Genomic DNA, 19,608 nt, shown 5'->3' on the forward strand with positions numbered 1-19,608 from the left:
TGCAGGCCGGGCCCGGAGAAACCGGGCGCCCCGCCCCGGACTGCAGCGGCCCCCAGCGCCGCGCCGCTCGCCGTGCCCTCCGGGTTCCGCTGGGCGCCGCGCGCCGCCGGGCCGGGCCTCCCCGAGCCGCGGGGGCGCGGGCGCGGCGAGGCGCGGAAGATGGCGGCGCGGCCGGGCCCGGGGCGGCCGCGAGGGGCCGCGGCGCTCTGCGGTCGGCTGGGCCGGCGCGGCTAGAGCGGCGCCTGGGCCCGGGCGGCGCGGCCTCCTCCCCGCCCGCCGCCGCCGCCGCCGCGCCCCGCCCCGCGCGCCCGCCCGCGCGCCCGCCCCTCCCCGGGCCGCGGCCGTGCCCCGCGTCGCGCTCCCCCGGGATGGCCCGCGCGCCTCGGCGCTGCCTTACGGAGCACACGGCGGAGCAGCGGCGGCGGCCGCGCTCGGGGGGCGCGCGGCTGCGGCTGCGGCGGCGCCGCGCGTGAGGGGCCGCCTGGGGCCGAGCGGGCGCCGCCAACATGTCGGATACCAAGGTAAAAGTTGCCGTCCGGGTCCGGCCCCTGAACCGGCGAGGTGAGGAGTTTTCCGCTCATTTTCGTTTGTGGTCGGGATGAGGGCGGGGGCAACTTTGGAAACTGCGGGGCCGCGGGGCTGGAGCGGCGGGAGCGGAGCCGGAGCGCCGGGGCGGAGGCGGCGCCCGCACCGGCCGCGGGGACCCGGTGCGCCGGCTCCCGGCTCCCGGCTCCGGGCTCGGCCGCCTCCCGGGGGAGTCCCGCGCGGCGTGTAGAGGAGGGCTGCGGGCACGGATGCTCGGCTTGGCAACGTTCGTTTTCCCTTTTGCTTTCAGAACTGGAACTGAACACCAAGTGCGTGGTGGAAATGGAAGGGAATCAAACGGTCCTGCACCCTCCTCCTTCTAACACCAAACAGGGAGAAAGGTAAAGCGGGTGCCGAGAGGGCGGGCAGGAGGGTGCAGCCCCGCCGCCTCCTGCAAGTTTGAGCCAGGAAAATGGGAGTGCTCTTGCCTATTGTTAGGAGGACGGCTTCAAGTTTGTCGCACGCTCCTGTCTGAAGCTGTTGCAAGTCCAAGTTCCTCTCTCTCCTCCCTCTGCCCCCCTCCCCCTTGTCCCCTCCCATCTAGAGCGGCATCAGGCAGGGCACCCCGGCCTGAACCAGGACCAGTCCGCTGTGTCCCCGGCCGGCTTCGAGGGGGGCCGGATGGGACCCTAGAGATGATTAGTCCAATAGCCACATTTTACAGATGAGAAAACTGAGGCCTGAGGCGAGCAAGTGACCACCCCAAGGCCTGGTTCGTGGAACCCAGTGCCCCTGGTTCTTTCCACCACTGTACTGTTTGCTTTATTTGGCAGAATGTTAAGGAACTTTGTGTGTAAAATGGGGGGTGGGAGGGAACACCCCCCCACAATAAAGCAGAACAGTTTTGTACGATGCAGGCTCAGGCCTGGACCATTTAAGATCTATTTTTTTGTTGGTGCTGGGTTGAGATAATGCCTGAATGTAATGCGCGAATTTCGATTTTCAAGGAAACAAAAGTAGTGCCCGGAGCTGTGTAGACACTGGGGGGATGTTTAAAAGGGGCTGCATTTACTAGATGGCAACATTTGCATTTGAAAAGTGGTAACTGTTGGATCCTTATTGATTCTGCTCTATTCCACGCAACAGTATGGGAAAATGCCCTAAAATAATTTGAATATTTGGCATTTTTTTGGTAAGCCCCTGAGAAGAAAACGGTTGGAATTCATTTAGTATAGCAATGCAGTAGCTTGTAAAAATAGGAAAGAGAAATCAGGGAGATCTGACAAAATTAATTCCTCTCTGATGAGAGTTTGTGTTTCTAAAAGTCACCTGTTGATTGATGTGTTACAATTTAGTGATTTTTTTGTTGTTGTTCTTCAGAGATTTTTTTCACTAAAGAGAGACTCTGAATTAGGGTTTGTTACTTTATTGCTAAAGGAAACAACTGCCTTCATTCTATAATCATGTGGTGTTCAGGCATAGTTTTACTAAATTTTGGGGGGAGAAATTATCATGAGGTAAGTTTGGGGATTCTTTGCTTTTTGTGCTGAGGCTAGAAATATTTATCCAATGTGCAAACATTCTGCTTCCTGTAGCAGATTGTTATGGTGATTGTAAATAGCTAAGTTGTATTTAAATATGTCAAATACTTTTCAGTAATGGATGTATCTTTGAATAATATTTTTAGATATTTATAGGATTTTAGATACATTTATAGCAATGTAGTTGTGTATTTCTTAGTGATAGTAAGTAAACTCATTGAGTAAATTGAGATATTTACAGCTTAAATTAGTCACCCACATCACCAACATTTCCCTCCCCCCCCCCAACCTGAATATTGTTTGAGAAAAAAATTCTGCTGGGTCTGAGTCTTCAAAGCAGTCTAGGAAGCAGGTAGAATGTTAACTCCTTTTATGTAGCTGTGGCTTCTGTTTCCCTTGCTGGTTTGACACCTGCTCCTTGTCACTCTTAACCATCAGGAGTGTTACTGTTAGCTACTATTTAATGAAATGAAGCTTTGTCATTTGTGGGCAGACACAGATTTAGTGTTGTGGAATTTGGATAGAAATTACAACTGTAGACAGTTGGTTGGAACTGCTAAATAATCAATTGATCATTTTTAGGGCCACCACTGCGGTTACTGATCAGCATCTTTTAAGTAATGATTTGAAGGGTGACTTGGGGATTTATCCATCTGCTTGCTTCTTGGAATAGCCCCTTATCTGGAACTATAAGAATAGCACTGAAACATGGGTGTTCTCTTGTTCTGACCTCCTGACAGATGTGATTCTTTGAGTGGTGGATGGGCCCTTTCTGTGGGATTCTGCCTGGGTACCTGTCATTCAGTTTACAGACAAACTGGGAGGAGTGAACACAGCAGTGCTGCTTGCAGGTTAGGATTACTGTCTTTGCAAGTGGGGAGACACCAAATGCATTTTGATTTTCATTATGCAGCTTGGTTTTATGTTTCTCCAGTGGGTCTTCCCTTAAAGCAACAGTGCATTTAAAAATAGAAACAGTTCCTCCCTTGGGTTCTGGGTTGATTAATTGCAACGATGCTTCATGTTACCTTTGCAATTCATTTCTATCATTTGTTTTGGATAGAGCTCAGAGCAAGGCAAGACTATTATTTTTCTTACCTAGAAGTCCAAGGTTTGAAGTGTAAGAAGTTTTAAATTAATATTGGCAAACCTGTGTCAGATTGAAAATCACTTTTTTTCCTGAATATTGCAAGAAATTACTAATGTATTAATCATGGTTGGAGTTTTAAGTTACTGGGTGAAAGCTTCCACTCCTACCAGTAAAAACAAACAAGAGTGCATTGGTTTCCAGGAAAAGAAACAGATAGGCTTAGTTTTCATAATTTTCCCCCTTTATGGAATCAAAGCCAAAACTACATGTTAAGGACTAAAAGATCACAGGTCTTCTGAGGTTAAAGATGTTTGTTTTCGTTCTGAAATTCTAAGATTATAATACACCACAGAGGTCCAGGTTAATAGTTGATGTGTTTATCAATCACCATTCTGAAACATTAAGACATGTATGAATGTATTTCTTAAAATACCATTGCATTACCATGCAGGAGACATTTATGAAGTTCAGATCATGTGGGTACCATGCTTAGCTCAGGGGATCCAAAGATCACTACGGACCCATTGCCTGTGCCAGAGACTCTCACCTTTGAGAGAGGTGGGAAAACAGGGGAAAAAATAATTAAAATATAATGTGGTGGATTATGTAGATTACACTTTCCCACTATATATACCGTATCATTTGGAAATTACCTGTTTGCTCTTCTGTCTCCTCTCCTCTCCTTGAGGCTTTGAGATCTGGGAAGGCAGGTACCTTGTCCTACTGACTTTTGTGTCCCATGTTTCCAAACAGCATCTGGCACATAGCAGGCCCTCAGCAAATGTCTGCAGTGTGATGGTTTGCAGTGTGATGGGCGTGCTGAGGAGGGGCTGTGGATGTGACCCGGGGTCCTGGCATCCTGCAAAGACAGGTGGCATTTGTGCCTGTCACGTGGGTGCTAAGAGTACAGGTTCACTTTTTCAAGATCGGGAGAAAGTCTTTTGTCAAAGTGAAAGGCATACCTGCCTCAAATTACTTCTGGGTGACTGTGTGTGCGTGCGTGCAGGATGTGGAATAGGGTGCGGAAGCCAGGCAATTCATGAAGGAGGAAGAGAATGAGAACCCCTAATTTGCCAAAATAGGTAATAGTTTTAAAATCAAAGTATAACCAGATGTGCAGTGCAAAGCCTTCCTCTCACCCTGGTTGTCATCTCTACTCTTCCCATCCCCTCACCTGTCCAAAAAAAGGTAACCACAGTCATTAACTTCTCATGCATATTTTCAAATACACACACTTTATATATATATATATATATTTCCACAAATATCTTTTCTATAATTAAATACCAGTATATTGACTCCTTCATTTTTTATTTTTATTTTTTTAATATCCTGTGTGGGTGGTAGTAGTAGTGGTTTTAAAAATATACATACCCATGTGTATATGAATCTGATCTTTATAACTTTTAAGAAGTGAAGCTTTATCATGAGAGTATAATGGAACTTGCTTTCTGCAGAAATTTTTGTTCTTATTTTAAATCATTTTAAAGTAAGTGAATTGTAGGGTAAGCATCCAAAGCAATGTGCATATATCAATATAACCTAGCTAAGTTAAAAGAAAATTTGGACTAAATTTAGCGTTTTAGTAAAAGAGCATCAAAGTTTTAACTTGCCCAATTTTTCCATACTGCAAGGTGGGCAGTGTAGCTTTTAAAGTATATGAGGGTGGGTCAGTGGAAGAAAACTATATCTTGGTCGACTGCATCTGTACTTTATAGTTTATGCATTATATGTTGCAAGTTTTTGATTGTTTATTCCACCAGGCTGGCTTCCACTGCTATTCCAAAGTCTTCTAGGATGGTTCCTTCTGCTCGAGTATATCCGTAGACCAGAAATTTAAAAATTAGTTAAAATCATATAAAATGAGAAAGATCCATCACCTAAGAAGCAGTAATATTCCACATTATCTGATTGACTTTGAGTTTTATTGTGTTTTCTGTGTTGTTACTCTTCTCTCTGGTTCAAATATTACAAAGTTGATTGTAAGAAAGCAGAGTATTTAAATTTCAGTAATATAGGAGTGAGCATTCTTCATGCATGATATCAGTGGCATTTTAAAGAGTGTTATAATGGAATATTTTCATTAGCTGTCAACATTTTCCATTTCTTTGCTTTACAATAAAGATAGATTGTCATCTCTCACTTTAAAAAAAACAGGACTAAAAGTAATTATAGTGCTGTGTAGATAGTAATTTAAAAATTATTTTGTTCACAGTTAAACATACATTTTACATTATGCACAGTTGTGTGTACGTATATGAAGGTTCATGAAAAAATTTACTATGTGCAATGTCTCTGTTATTTTCTACCACCTTCTTTTTTTTTTTTAAAGGGAACTTTATTTTTATTTATTTATTTTTGGCTGCGTTGGGTCTTCGTTGCTGTGCAGGCTTTCTCTAGTTGTGGCTACTCTTCATTGCGCCGTATGGGCTTCTCATTGCGGTGGCTTTTCTCATTGTGGAGCACTGGCTCGTGGCGTGCAGTCTTAAGTAGTTGTGGCTCGAGGGCTCTAGAGTGCAGGCTCAGTAGTTGTGGCACACGGGCTTACTTGCTCCGCGGCATGTGGGATCCTCCTGGACCGGGGCACGAACGCGTGTCCCCTGCATCGGCAGGTGGACTCTCAACCACTGCACCACCAGGGAAGCCCGGCAGGCGGATTCTTAACCACTGCGCCACCAGGGAAGCCCTACCTGCTTTTGTTTTAATTCATTTTAGAAATGATGGTTGTGACTTACAGAATTAATTTCACAACCCGCTAAATGGTCATAGGTTTATAATTTGAAAAATACAAGTTTAGTGGCTAAGAGGTTGGGTTCTGCATACATATATTTGTATATATATTTTAAAATCAGTGTAATAGTTTGAAGTGTGAAGTAGTTTTATAAGTTATAAAGGCTATGGTTTAAAAAGAAGAATCCTCTTTATTTTTAGTCCCAGAGGCAGCCACATACAGTGATTTTAGCGTATTCTTTTGGAATTTCCCTCCATATTTCTGAGTAACATGCTGGTAGTGCTAGTTTTTAATTCGTTCTCTCTGTTCTCTTTCTGTGCCTTAGTTTCACCCCATCCCCGAATTCTCCCCATCCCCCATTTTCCCAATATAGTTATATAATGTATCAGTATTTAGTATTTCCATTATTTAAATGACTGTATAGAACATTATTTACAGTTGAGCCTTGTACTTTTCCGTGATTTCTCCTATCATACAAAACTTTTTGTTTTCCCTGGAGTTAATAATTGTTTTTATTTTTTTCCTTTCTCTCTAATTTGCTTCTTTTTTATGTACTTACCCTTAATTCAACATTTAAATTATCTGTCCCTTGCCCACATCTCCTTTCAAGACATTCAGATATATGAAGTGCTCTCTTGATTTCATCTTCTTAGAGACATTTCTCCTTGACCCTTCTAACATGTTCCTTTATGAACTGGTAACCTTCTCTGCCTGATGTAGCTGTCATCCTGGGGGTTCCTGTCACATCATTCTGAGAATTCCTTTTATTTCTCTTCTGTGTGGAATCTGTTTTTCTGTTTCCTTTTTCTTTCTTGGTTTACTGCCTCAGTTTTGTAGAGCATATCCTTTGGTAGCTTCCTGAGAAGGAATGTTTGGGAAGTAAGGGTTTTTGAAACCATGAAAGTATCTTCATTCCACCTACTTACCTCGTTAATAGTTTGGATGGGTATCAAATTCTATTTTGAAGATATTGTTGCTTTAATGTCCTCTAGCTTCCAGTGTTTCTCTTGAGAAGTCCAAAGCTATTTGGATTTCTCATCCTTTAGACGTGACCTAGATTTTCCCTTTCTGTAATCCTATACAATATTTTCTTCCCCATTTTTGTGAAATCACAATGGTGGGCCTTTTGGACCTGGAAACTTGCATCCTTCAGTTCTGAAAAAAAATTATTGAATTAATTCATTAGCAAACACTTTTTAAAATTTACTCAGTTCTTTTCTGGAACACTTATTTGGACATGGGTTTTCCTGAACTGGTCCTCTATATAGTCGGTCTTTTTTTTTTTTTTTAGTGCATAGTTTTGTTGGTGTTGGTGTCTGTCTTTTATGTTAAATCTCAAATGTATAGATTTTGGACTTTCTCTAGGACAAGGGCTATATATGATTTATCTTTGTGTTCTTAGGGCCTACATTCAAGAATGCCCAGCACACAGAAAGCATTTTGTAAATTCTCTTTGTTGTTTTAAAAAATTATTATTATTAAACGGTTCTGTCAACTCCCTTTTCTTTTTAGCTTCCAACAATAGAAATAAAAATGCTTTTCTTTTTCTTAAGAGCACGTGTAAACGCTAGAATTAAAGGTAGTAGCTGCCTTATACAACTCTTAGCTACCCACATTAATGAAGATAATCAGTGTAATCAGTACAAAAGCTGGAAAAATTAGAAAAATCCTGTTTTTGTATCACTATTGCAAAAATTTTAGTTAGATTTTTTTTGGTCATCATAAGTTTTAAAATATGTATGCTTGTTGGGTTGGGGAAATTTTTCAAAATGATACCAAACTGGCCAGTTTATCATCCTACCACTTGGCTACTTCTGGCAAAATCTAGTTAGAAATAAGTGGATAACTTGGATTGTTTCCAATTTTCAATAAAATTACACATGCTGTGCACTCATATTTTAAAGAAATTTATAGGCCTTCCCTGGTGGCGTAGTGGTTAAGAATCCACCTGCAAGTGTAGGGGACACAGGTTCAAGCCCTGGTCTGGCAAGATCCCACATGTTGTGGAGCATCTAAGCCCATGTGCCGCAACTACTGAGCCTGTACTCTAGAGCCTGTGAGCCACAACTACTGAGCCCACGCACCACAACTACTGAAGCCTGCACGCCTGGAGCCTGTGCTTCATAACAAGAGAAGCCACCACAGTGAGAAGCTTGTGCACCGCAGCAAAGAGTAGCCCCTGCTCACTGCAACTAGAGACAGCCCGTGTGTAGCAATGAAGACCCAACACAGACAAAAATAATAATAATAAAAAAAAAGAAATTTATAAGAAAAAGTCTTCCACAGATAGTAAGCTTTCTGAAGACATCAAGGTCTCTCAGTTATTCAACCACAGTTACCCTTTCTCAAATCTTCCCTGGAGCTATTGAGAGTTTAAAGGAGTTTGGAGAACATTACTGGCAAATGAAACGGAGAAACCAACAAGACGTATAGAAACGCTCAGAAAGAGAATTTTGTACCTTCACAACATAGGAAATGAAGTTTACTAACAACACAGCTGTCAATAAAGGAAGTATGCTAAAATTCACATTAAAACAATCAAGAGTTGATTTATATGGGATTCAAGAGCTATCTTTTCAAAGATTACTCTACACAATATTTCTGGGAATTTAGATTTGCAAATATAAGAAGAAAATATGAGAAATTCTTCCTTGGAAATTAGTTTATTTGGCATTTTACCACCCAACAACTATGTGGAAACTAAATAAGCATGGGAAAAATGTCAAGTTTTCACATCTCTAAAATTTTATTGTAAAAATGGATAATTCTTATATTTGAATGTAAGATCTAAGGTTAAGAAAAGAAAAGTAGAGAGGAGAAATTCTTGTAGACTCTCAGAATTAGGAGGACAACAAGTCCAAGCCTCATCATTTGCTTGAATGCAGTCTTGATTTCATTTTACTATGAGATGAACAATTCGGTGAATCATTGATGAAGCAGTAGAACTGTTTTACCAAATCATTCTTGAAATGAACTTTTCACGTCAAAGCACAATTGTATCTTTTAAAAAGATTGCTTCCTTAGATACTCTAAAATGTTTTATAAGAAGCATGACAGAAATTTAAAAGGGGGGTTGGGGGCAGGGGGAAGGTGTCATTGTCTGGGCAAACCTAACAAATCCATTATTCTTATTTTTCTCCTTCCTTCATTTTGTCCTTGTCCATATAATATAAATATTTATAATTACAATTTTGTGTTTTGCTTTTCTTGCGTTTATTTTTGTCATGTAACATAGTTTTCATAAATATAATTTTAATAATTGAGTAGTTTGTTGAGTTTCATAATTTTAAACCATATTTCTATATTTCTGGACCTGAAACTTGTTCTAACTGAGAGCATCTTCAAGGAACTTTTTAAGAATCCTTTGCTAATTGCAAGGCATTTCTTCCCAAGTAAGCTTGCTACCACAAAAATACATCTTTGAAATTGCATGACAGCATGAACTATTCCCTTATATTACAATGGAGTTAAAAGTTGATAATTTTCAGATTTAAGTATGAGCTAGGTCATGGAAAAAAATGATTTTGTGTGGACAGTAACAACCCAGAGGTTCTCACACTTAAGAGTGTATCAGGGGACTTCCCTGGTGGTCCAGTGGTTAAGAATCTACATTCCAGTGAAGGGGATGCGGGTTCAATCCCTGGTCAGGGAACTAAGATCTCACATGGCATGGGGCAACTAAGCTCACACGCCACAACTACTGAGCCCTCCTGCCGCAACTACTGAGCCCGTGTACCACAACTAGAGAAAAAGCCCGCATGCCACAATGAAGAGCCCATGTGCTGCAACTAAGATCCGATGCAGCCAAATAAATAAATACCAAAAAAAGAAAAACACAGTCCCACCCAAAAAGTTCTGATCCAGTAGCTTGGCTTGAGAATTTGCATTTCTAACAAGTTCCCAGGTGATACTGATGCTGTTAGCTCCGGACCAAGCTTTGAGAATCACTGCTTTAGGCCAGGACTGTCCAATAGAATTTTCTGTGATGATGGAAATGTTCTACACATCTGCTGTCCAATATGGTAACCACTGGCCATTCATGATACTGAGCACTTGAAATGTGGCTAGTGCAACCAAAGAACTGAATTTTAAATTTTATTTCATTTTCATTAGTTTAAATTTAAACTGCAGGTGGCTACTGTATTGGACAGTAGGGACATGGTTCTAAACCTTGGTTGCACATTAGAATCACCTGGGGGGTTTTAAAAATCGATGCCTGGGTCCTACCCCCAGAGTTTCTGGCTTAATTGGGCTGTAGTGCACCTTAGGCACTGGGATTTTTAAATGCTTTCCAGATGTCCCAGTTACGATTGTTGTTTAACAAATCATCCCTAAAGTTAGTGGTCTGAAACCACCATTTTTTAATGCCCCTGGACTCTGTGGGTCAGGAATTTGGACAAAGTAGATATGACTTGTCTCTGCTTCTCAGCGTCTGGGGTCTCATCTTGAAGACTAGAAGTCTGAGGGTGTAGTCATCAGAGGGCTGGACCGGGTTGGATGTCAGAGGTGGTTAACGCAAATGGTTGGTAGTTGATTCTCGTGTAGTGAAGGTTGACAAACACTGATCTAGTTTAATAAAGCAGGTTTTAAAGCCCAGTTTCACAGCTTGTCCTTTGGTTTATTTTACCATTCTGATTGTGATCATGTATGCAAATTCTCATAACCATTAACGTTCTCAAAACTAAAGTCTGAAAGCCTCATAAAATCAGCCTAAATATTTACCTTATTAAGGTGACTTATGGAACTTTAATAGGGTCTTCGTATTATTATGAAAGTTAAGCCTCACAAAGTTAAATAAATTCTCTCCCATTTGAGAAAAGCCTCCTATTCTCTAGCCAGGTGTATTTAATCAAAATACCTCTTCTTATTTGTTTTTACTTAAATTGTGGCAGAGGGGGCTTCCCTGGTGGCGCAGTGGTTGAGAGTCCGCCTGCTGATGCAGGGGACATGGGTTTGTGGTCCGGGAAGGTCCCACATGCCGCGGAGCCTGCGCGTCCGGAGCCTGTGCTCCGCAACGGGAGAAGCCACAACAGTGAGAGGCCCGCGTACCGCAAAAAAAAAAAAAAAAAAAAAATTGTGGCAGGGGGGAAGGAATTACCTCGATTATCTAGATGCAGGGTACTTGCCTAGCCTTCAGCTGACTCCTCCACCTGACTTCTTGGGAAGCACAGGTTTCTCAGCTTTCTAATGGCCTGTGGACCACAATTCCCTGCTTCAGGCCCTGGAACTATGTGGCAGTCCCAACCTCAACTCCTGTACCTTTGCAGAGCCCTAGGGACCCCATCTGTGTGGAGGCTCAGGACGGTGTGATGACTGGATGGGAAGTCTGGATGCTGCAGGGTCCTGCCACTAACGTGGTCTGTATCCTTGAGCTAGCCATTAACACTTCGTCTGTCAAACTGTGGGCTAAACTAGGTAACCGGTAAGGTTTTTTAAGCTCTAAAATTTAGATTTATCCCAACTATACTTACATGTAGAGTTGAATCAAATAGAGTAATAGGTAACATTTACAGGGGCTGAAATGGGTTGGGTTGTAATTTACTTCTTGTCAGAGTGTTAGGAAAACTGGGGAGGAAGGGTCACTGTTCTTGGGAGGCTCTGTTTGCCTGCAGTAGCTGATGCGAGAATTGAAGGTGTCAAGTGAAATAAGACAGCCACTAGCTCCAGATAGCTGAAGCCATTATCAGCTAGCCGGGGAGCCTGGGTTCCTTACAGACATTTCTACATGCCTCCTGTCTCAGCTAGGACAGCAGCTTTTATACGTGCCTACAGGGCATTATAAATCTTCTGATTTGGTCCTTTCAATTAGTTTTTATCTTGTACAGTTGTGTTCTTTTGGGGAACCAGTGATTTTTAAGCTGTTCTTGCAGGCATACAGCTGTTTTATGTGATAAGTCTGTATGGGGGTGGAGAAATGACATTTCCAGAGCTGTTAGGCTAAAACTTACTTGGGCAGTTTGTTTTGTTTCTGAGGGTTCTGTTATAACGTAACCAAAAGTATGGTTAATTTCCAATATTTCTTATCTTCAACTGTGAGATGAATTCTGTTTAGTGGGAAAGAGAGAGAGAGAGAGAGAGAAAGAAAGGGTGAAAGAGAGAAGGGGGAGAGAGAGAGAGTGAGAGTGTTTCCTTTCGGGTTTGTGTCCTCTTACCCATTCTTTTGAAAGCAGAGTGGTTATTGATTCTCTCTGACCCTTTAGAGTCTGGTCTGTAGGTGTGATGAGCTTTGCTACTGTTAGAAGAGGTGTGAGGAAAGCATCTGTGTGCAGTTGCCTTGAGGGAAGAAGTTCGGAGCCTTGTTTTTTAAAGGACAGGGAACAGGAAGGAAGGCTTTGAGGAAAAGGAAGCTTTACCCTTTGTTGTTGGCTCTTTGTGTTGTCTTGAAGAGACACTCCCTAGATTGCACACCCACCATGAATGACCACAACTATTCATGTTTCTCAAGCTGGGAGCCTCAGGGGAAAATCAGAAAGGGCAAAACCATGCTGAACTGCTCAGGCATTCTGTTGCAGTATTGAGTAGATTTATCCCCAATTTTGGAAGGGCCATGCAGTAAACCCTCATGTAGTTTGTTGAGCAGATTAATAAGCCTTTAAATATACTTACATTTCGTAGTTTAATAAAACAAGTCCTCAGAACTGATGCTTGGTGTGCCCACCTATCTATAATCCCAGCTCAGTAGAGAATGTGTCAAGATGTGTAGCTGAACTTGTAACTGTTCTTTTTTAAATTGGATAACAAACTGTTAGCGTTTTTTGTTTTTTGTCTTTTGTTCTCTATCTTTAATGACTTCTATTTATATTGTTAATTAAAGTTTAGTATTCCCTGTACAACTTGTAACAGGGGATTGTTACATTATTGTGTTAAGAGCCTTAAAATTACTTATTTCAAGGGCCATGCTTTGAGTAAGGAGGAAGGAGTGTGGTAGGGAAAGCTTATCAAGATAATGGTGTTAAATTTGAGCAGCCTTATCCAGTTTTAAACATCTGCCTTTTTGATCTAGAGTTACTGTAACAAACAGGTAACATTAGCATGGTAATGTAACTAAGTTTGTTTTGTTTTTGTTTTTGAAGCCTTTAAGTTTTGCTGGCTTTGATAGTTATCAATAGAATAGTATTCCCCTCTCTGCAATGACAGCTTAGTCTGCAGTTTTTGTGATGAATTCTGCAGTGGAAATAATTTTTCCCAATTTTTTTTTCTTTTAAATACTGAACAAAGAGTCTTCCTTATTTGTGTGTATAAATGAATTTTTCTGAATGGCAGGGTACCTCTTTGCTTTTGTAGTTTGATACATTGAAATAACCTCACCCATCTATTTAAAAGTTAGCCCAGATAAAGTTTAAATGTTCATAAGTATGTGAATTACTTTGTATTTGAGCCAGAGCTTTTACTCAATGAAAGGAAATCTTTTATTTGCCTTTTGTGTGCCCATCCCTTGGGTGTAAATATCTAGTTTTGTAAAACACTATCAAGTATTGTGACAGAATGATGTAGTGGTGGAGAGCCCCTCAGAGGACTTGGGAGGCCAACTGCTTATATTTGAAACTGATTATGCAACTGACTAGCTGCAGAGTGCCCCGGCAAGTCCCTTAACCCTCTGTGCCAGTATTTCCTCATCAGTAAAATGGGAATAATAAAATTACAGACCCATAGCGGTTGTGAGGATTACCTGCAAAACTGGGTTCACCTCTTGGTGGGTGTCAGAGAGGGAGAAGGAGGATTTATTCCCTGTAGCAAGTAAGGAAAACACCGGGGATCTTTCTCAAAGCTGTGGCTCCCCAGCAGCAGAATTGGGGACGTTTTAAGCTAAGGGTACGTGCATATTCATGAAGGGGCTTGAGCTCAGGAGAATTCAGCATAGAATTGGGGCAAAGGTCAACAGAGTCCAGGCTTTAGTTGACTGAAGTCACAAAAGGTCAACTTCATCCTTCCGTCCTCCACCAGGGTGGGGACCTTATTTCCTACAGACTCAAAAATATGTATCCGATTACTAGGTATACCCCTTGAGGAGGAACTAGGACTCTGTTTTATCGCTGAACTGTGTTTCTTGACTGCTTTCCCTTTGTTCCTGCATCCCCTCGCTTCATTTAAGAGCATTAATTACTGAGACCTGTGCAAGGGCAAGCATTGTGGCCAGGCTTAGATCCCAAAATGGCTTAGGTCAAAATGGCTTCTCTTCTGTCAAGGAAGCCATGCCTGGTTCACTTCCTCCAGGGACTCCCTACCCCATCTGTTTATAATAGCAGGGTACCTTGCACAGAGCACACATTAAGTGTTGACAATTTAATGTTTTTATTAACACGGAACACTTAAAGCTTGTTGACCTACGCTTTGCTTCTCATTCCAAGTTTAATAAATGAAGTTTTTTTTTAACACCTAAGAGGAACAATTAAAGAGGGACGTCTCAAAATTTTTGCTTTTAATTGTTACGAAGTTTCTGATTACTTCTGATTTAAATGTGGACACTTCATGCAGTATGTGGTGACACTTTGTGGTGTTACATCAGACACTTGCCATGTCTCAGCTGACAGACCACAGGAGCACTGCTCTGTGGAGATGGATGTGTTGAATTTTGTTGAAAGGGAAATTCCTTCTATGACAGGTGTTCACCAGTCTGGTCATTTGGCAGTCATTCATTTGGGTAAAGAATATATGCCCATAAATTGTATGTGAACACATTGGGAAGTGTAATTTTTTGACAAAATTTTGACATGTTTGTAAAAGTATGTTTGGAAAGAATGGGGGGCTGGTGATGGGAGGGTGCACCAAAGCCCTGGGATAAGATCTGAGGGGGAAAACCGCAGTGCAAAGAGCTTGCCCTGGAATTTGACGCATTGCCAAACTATCTGAATAACAAGAGAGCCTGTTTGGAGACCTGCATAAGGATGGGACTGTAGCCCTAATTGTGCACCTTCAGCTCTGTGTTCCAGGTAGTGGGTGTCCGTCCATTGTTTCCTTAGACACGGTACGTTCTCAGTAAATGTCTGTTGTGCTTGATTGTATTTCTGTTAATTGGATATATGGTTACTAGGCTGTAGTTAGTATAGGAGATTTGTAGATGGTCAGTACTACCTAGTCATAGACTGACTTCTGAGGAAATGAACATCTGAAGCTACTGAAACATTGTATTCAGTAATATTGGGTTTCTATGCTTTTTTTTTTTTCTTTCTGAGGAACCTGACTTTGTTATCCCAGTCCCCAGGCTGGTGACTCTTGTTCCAATGTTTACCATACTGGAGACATGGACTCAGGGCCTCTCTATTAAAAATTCAAGATAGAGATATAGTTTTTCTTGTATATCTGGTTCTCTGGCACCCCTTAACTGAATATACATTATCCTGAACTCTCTTACTTATTTATCTGTTTGTTGGTAATCTTCTGGTTTTTGGTAGTCTTTCACTGACACACTAAAATTCAGAAAATATTTAGGCTATTTCACAGAAATATTTGAGTTTCCTTTGAACTTACTAGTCATTTTCTTAAACGTTTTTTGCAAAAAGATATACAAATATGGAAACCTAAATGCATGCAGATTTGTGGGTTTTTTGAATAAGAGAGTGATGTACGCCTTCTCAGAAATTTTGGTCAGATTATCCAATTTCCTGTGTGCAGAAATACATGAAAACTAAAGAGGAGGATAAAGAAAAATTTTGATATACTAAATACTTCGTACATTTACGTGAATGATCATCAAGTGTGTGCTTTGCTTTTCTCCTTTCTCCCTCTGCGTGTCAAACACCTCAGCCAACATTCCCAGCCTGTGGCTTTGTAAGTGGGGAAAATACAGGCATGTTCCTCCCGTTTACCTCACCCTCTCTCAGCTGTGTCCTTTGATGTCTTCCAGGCTCTGAGAGTTTGGTGCTGCTGCCCTTGTCCCACCCCTGGAAGCAGAGAACTTGATGGGGCGGTGGGAGGAGGAAGAATTAAAGGAATCAAATTGGCCTGGGCCCTGACCTTCCTGGCCCTCGTCAAAGCCGTCTCAGTGATCTGGAGTCAGCATTAGGCTGAGACTGGGGAGACAGGGTCAGACTACATGCGCCCCATTCCGTAGCTGGAATGTTTTAAAGTATCTGAGGTATGTATTAGGTATCTTCAGTTTTCATTTGGGAAGATAAAGCCTTTTTTAACTTGATTAGTCAACCTTCATGGTTAAACGGCTGTTAATCAGCATGAATCAGAGCCTGTCAGAAAGTATCATTCCAGGTGGGACACTGAATGCAGAGGAACATTTTTATTTCAGGATTCTGAGACAGGGGATCTAATGACAACATGAAAGTGAAGCGATTTCACATCAGTTACACGCTTACAGCAATTTGCCTGCTTCAGTTACCGGTGTGTGTTTGATTCCGATCAATTTCAATGCGGTCTTTGACTGAAAGTCTGGATCCTGGATAGGCCTGGCTCTGGGAACTCCTCCCTGAGCCTCTCATTTAGTGAATTCTTTCTAGGGATGTCACTGATAGGTCCTGGTAGGAGTGTTGAGCAGAAATAGGTTATAGCCGTTAAAAGCCTTGAATCAGTTCCCCTGAGCATTCTGGTGCCCTTCCTCCATCCATGTGGCCAAAACCTGTGGCCCTGAGTAAAGACAGAAATAAGTATTGCAGAAGGCCAGCTTGTTCACATGTGTTTGCCTACAGTCGGCTGCTGTGAACGTGCAAGCAGGTTGGCCCTTGATCTGCTTTGGAGTTGGTTAAGTAGGAGTAATGTGGTATTTGTGGTGAAGACTGAAACCTCGTTAGGATTTGAATGTGTAGAAAACCAAACCAAAGCTACCTCTTTCTGGCATCTCCTCCTTGAAATCACCAAGCCCCTGGGTAGAATGAGGTAATTTTAGAGTATCCTCACTTGTAATGTTTGCAGTGCAAATGCTTGCCAGCCAGAGCCCCGTGGTCCCATTCTTGAAGCCACCCGCTGCCCTGCTCGTCCCACAGGTGCCCCATGTCATTAGGAAGTAGCGGGCTGTCCTTTTCTGAGCAAGATGACATTGAGAGAAGCTGTAGTTTAGGAACTGGTGTGCATTTCGGGGCCTATACACTGGGAAAAAACAATACTGTTCATGTTTCTAGTTTTCTGAAAAGCTGCCTTTCACGAAAGCTCTTCAAGTTGCTTGTGGCTTCTCGCTTGCAGTATGTGGCCCTTTAATAAAGACTTGTGCTTTGACAGCAGGGTATCACATCAGCACACACAGCCACGTGGCACTGGCCTCCTGACTGTGAATATGTCCCTGTATGAAAATTGTCAGCGGGGGCAGAGGCCCTGGCCAGTATCTGGTGCCACCTGCTCTGGGGGCTGTTGTGTGGAGGCCAGCCAGGTGGGAACTGCCTAGTGTCTCCTACACTCGCTCTGACGGGGTGTGGCAGATAGATGCTAACAGGGCTCCTTGCTGCTTTGCACAGTTTAGTGAATGATCTTTGGGGTGTGTCAGTCTTCCGAACTTGAAGCACTTGTTTCTCATTTTGGCCAGGCTCTAGCCTTGACATTGGGCTGGACTTTTGGGAAGAAGCTTGGCATTTTATATTTTAATAAACTGTCCAATCTTCTTTGTCTCTGTTGGTGGTTGGGGAGCTCTGTGGGTGGTGGAGAGGAGATAGAGCACATGTAGGCATCGTGTGGGTACCTTAGTCCAAGTGCACCGAACACTTGCCACCTCCACCCCAAAGGTCAGCTGATCCCCTTGGAGGGTGGGCACATCTGGACAGGCCTGCTCTGAAGAGGCTGCCCAGGGATTCTGGTTACATGGCTCAGGAATCCTAGCTCTGTGAGGAGCTATTCCAGGCTCCTGGTCCTTCTCCACTAGCTTCTAGAGTGTTTTACAGGTTTGAGGCATGGCTTACTGTGAACGTTTTGTTAGTGCATGTGTGCATGCTTGTGTACTTGCTTATTTGTTTATTTAGCTTATCTGCAAGCAGAATGATACTTGTAAAGTGCCTTGTGTTCATTTACTGACAGTTCGTTATAGCTCTGAATTCTGTCATGGAGTGCTAAGTAAATGTTTCCAAATACTTGAGTGGAAGATAATAATAACCAACTTCATGGCCCTGGAGAATTTGTGCAAATGGCTTATTGCCCCTTCTAGATGTAAACTTAGGGCAGAACCCCTGGTTTTATTTATCTTCGGTTTCTTTGTTCCTTTCCCCCAGTAGCCAGCACATGCCTCGTACATAGTAGGTGCCTCCGAGATGTTTATGATTGGATACCGTGAAAGATACGGATATGCATTTTACAAGAAGAGCTGTGCCTGGTGCATGAGTCTATGGGTGGAGTGTTTTTATTTGATCCTCAGGCTGTGTCTGTCATGTCATTTGTGGTTTTGCCACTTCTAGTCTGGGCCCTATGAGACCTTTAATTTTTGCATTGTATTATTACATAGTTATAGGCTCTGCACTGTTATGTGATGTGTCTGTCTGTCTTTGATAATGGCAGTACAAATGTGGCTCTTGAGCCTTACAACTTTGACTACCACTGCCCGGGGCTGACAAGCAGAGGCCGTAGCTGCTTAGTATCACTTAAGTAAAGGTCGATCCAGCCAAGGGGTCACCCAGACTTTGACAAAGTTCACATTTTTGATGTCTGCTGTGTAACATATGTGGCAGCCTCAGCAGCAAGCTCTGTACAGGTAACTAGCAGGAGAGAATCCTGTCCTGGGCAAAGTCATGAGGTTAGGTATGTTTCACCTCCTGTAGTGCTAGAGCTTTTGTCTGCCCCAGAGGTGGTGTGCGGTCCCAGACTTGGGTGGATCCTAGAGCAAGCTGACTTGGTTGGCACTGATGTGAGTCAGTATGAGAAGAGAGGAGGTGCTGTGGGGAGAGCTGGGTGGGGGCACAGAACTGAGAGGAAGGGAAGATGCTGGGGTGGTGGGGAGGTGCCCATGCATCTTCCTCCCGCTTCATCTGGAGTCTGGTGCCTGTTACCCTGGGTCGGCTCCCTGGGTTTTAGGGGCTGCTGGCCCACTTACTCTTCTTCCTCCTGGTGGGTAAGGGCACCTCTCATCCTCTGGTTCCTAGGCAGTTGGGTTGATAGGGCATCTTTTACTTGTTCTCGAGGCAGTGTTTTTGTTGTTGTTTTAATTCTGAAGCACACATACCAAATGATGCTCCTAAGATTGTCACTCTCCCAGGGGTTCTTTGAGGGTGGTGGGCAATTTGTAGCGTATTGTACAAGAATGCACATTGGAGTGGGAGTCATGTGAGAATGGCACTCTATAGGGATAGCTTTGAATCTGTTTTTATTTATATTTTAAAGTAAACCATTACAGACTTTATTAAGACTATACAGCCGTTGCAGACTTTATTTAATAAGCACTTTATTGACAAGTTACTTTTGGTACGTCTCACAGTGATTACCAAACATTCACTAGTAATAGTCCCATGGCTGAGCTTTGTTGGGTCCAGAAATCAGAGCAGGAAGGCAGAAGGCTCAGTGGAGAGCCAGCTGAGAGCAGAGGAGACCCCTCGCTGCAGGTCTTACCAGGGGGAGGTGAAAGATGTGGGACAGTTTACTGGGAGTTGTTGCCAATAGTAGTTTGTATGGTAAGGTATTTCTTGACTCTGGAGAGAACCAGGCATCCAGGCTTCTGGAATCTGCAGGCTTCTAGAAAAGCTTTGGAATTTGGATGGTTTTCTCCGCTTTAGGCAACTTCAGTTTTCCAATCCTTGAGCAACTGAGTGTGAGATGGACTCCTGCTATCTTTCCTTCTTCACAGCACTTTTAAAATGACAAAG

The 19,608-nt window shown here is 42.8% G+C and overlaps 1 protein-coding gene across 1 annotated transcript in view; it reads left to right on the plus strand.

Annotated features, from left to right (window-relative positions):
• The first annotated feature begins 378 nt into the window (after window positions 1-378).
• KIF13A (kinesin family member 13A) overlaps window positions 379-19,608 on the plus strand; it is a 217,177-nt gene continuing 197,947 nt past the window's right edge. Inside the window, 2 exon segments of the mRNA XM_079712079.1 lie at window positions 379-561; window positions 836-926. Coding sequence (XP_079568205.1) covers window positions 507-561; window positions 836-926 — 146 coding nt within the window. The 5' untranslated portion in view covers window positions 379-506.

The sequence above is a fragment of the Hyperoodon ampullatus genome (assembly GCF_949752795.1).
Source record: "Hyperoodon ampullatus genome assembly, chromosome: 10".
NCBI classification, from domain to species: Eukaryota; Metazoa; Chordata; class Mammalia; order Artiodactyla; family Ziphiidae; genus Hyperoodon; species Hyperoodon ampullatus.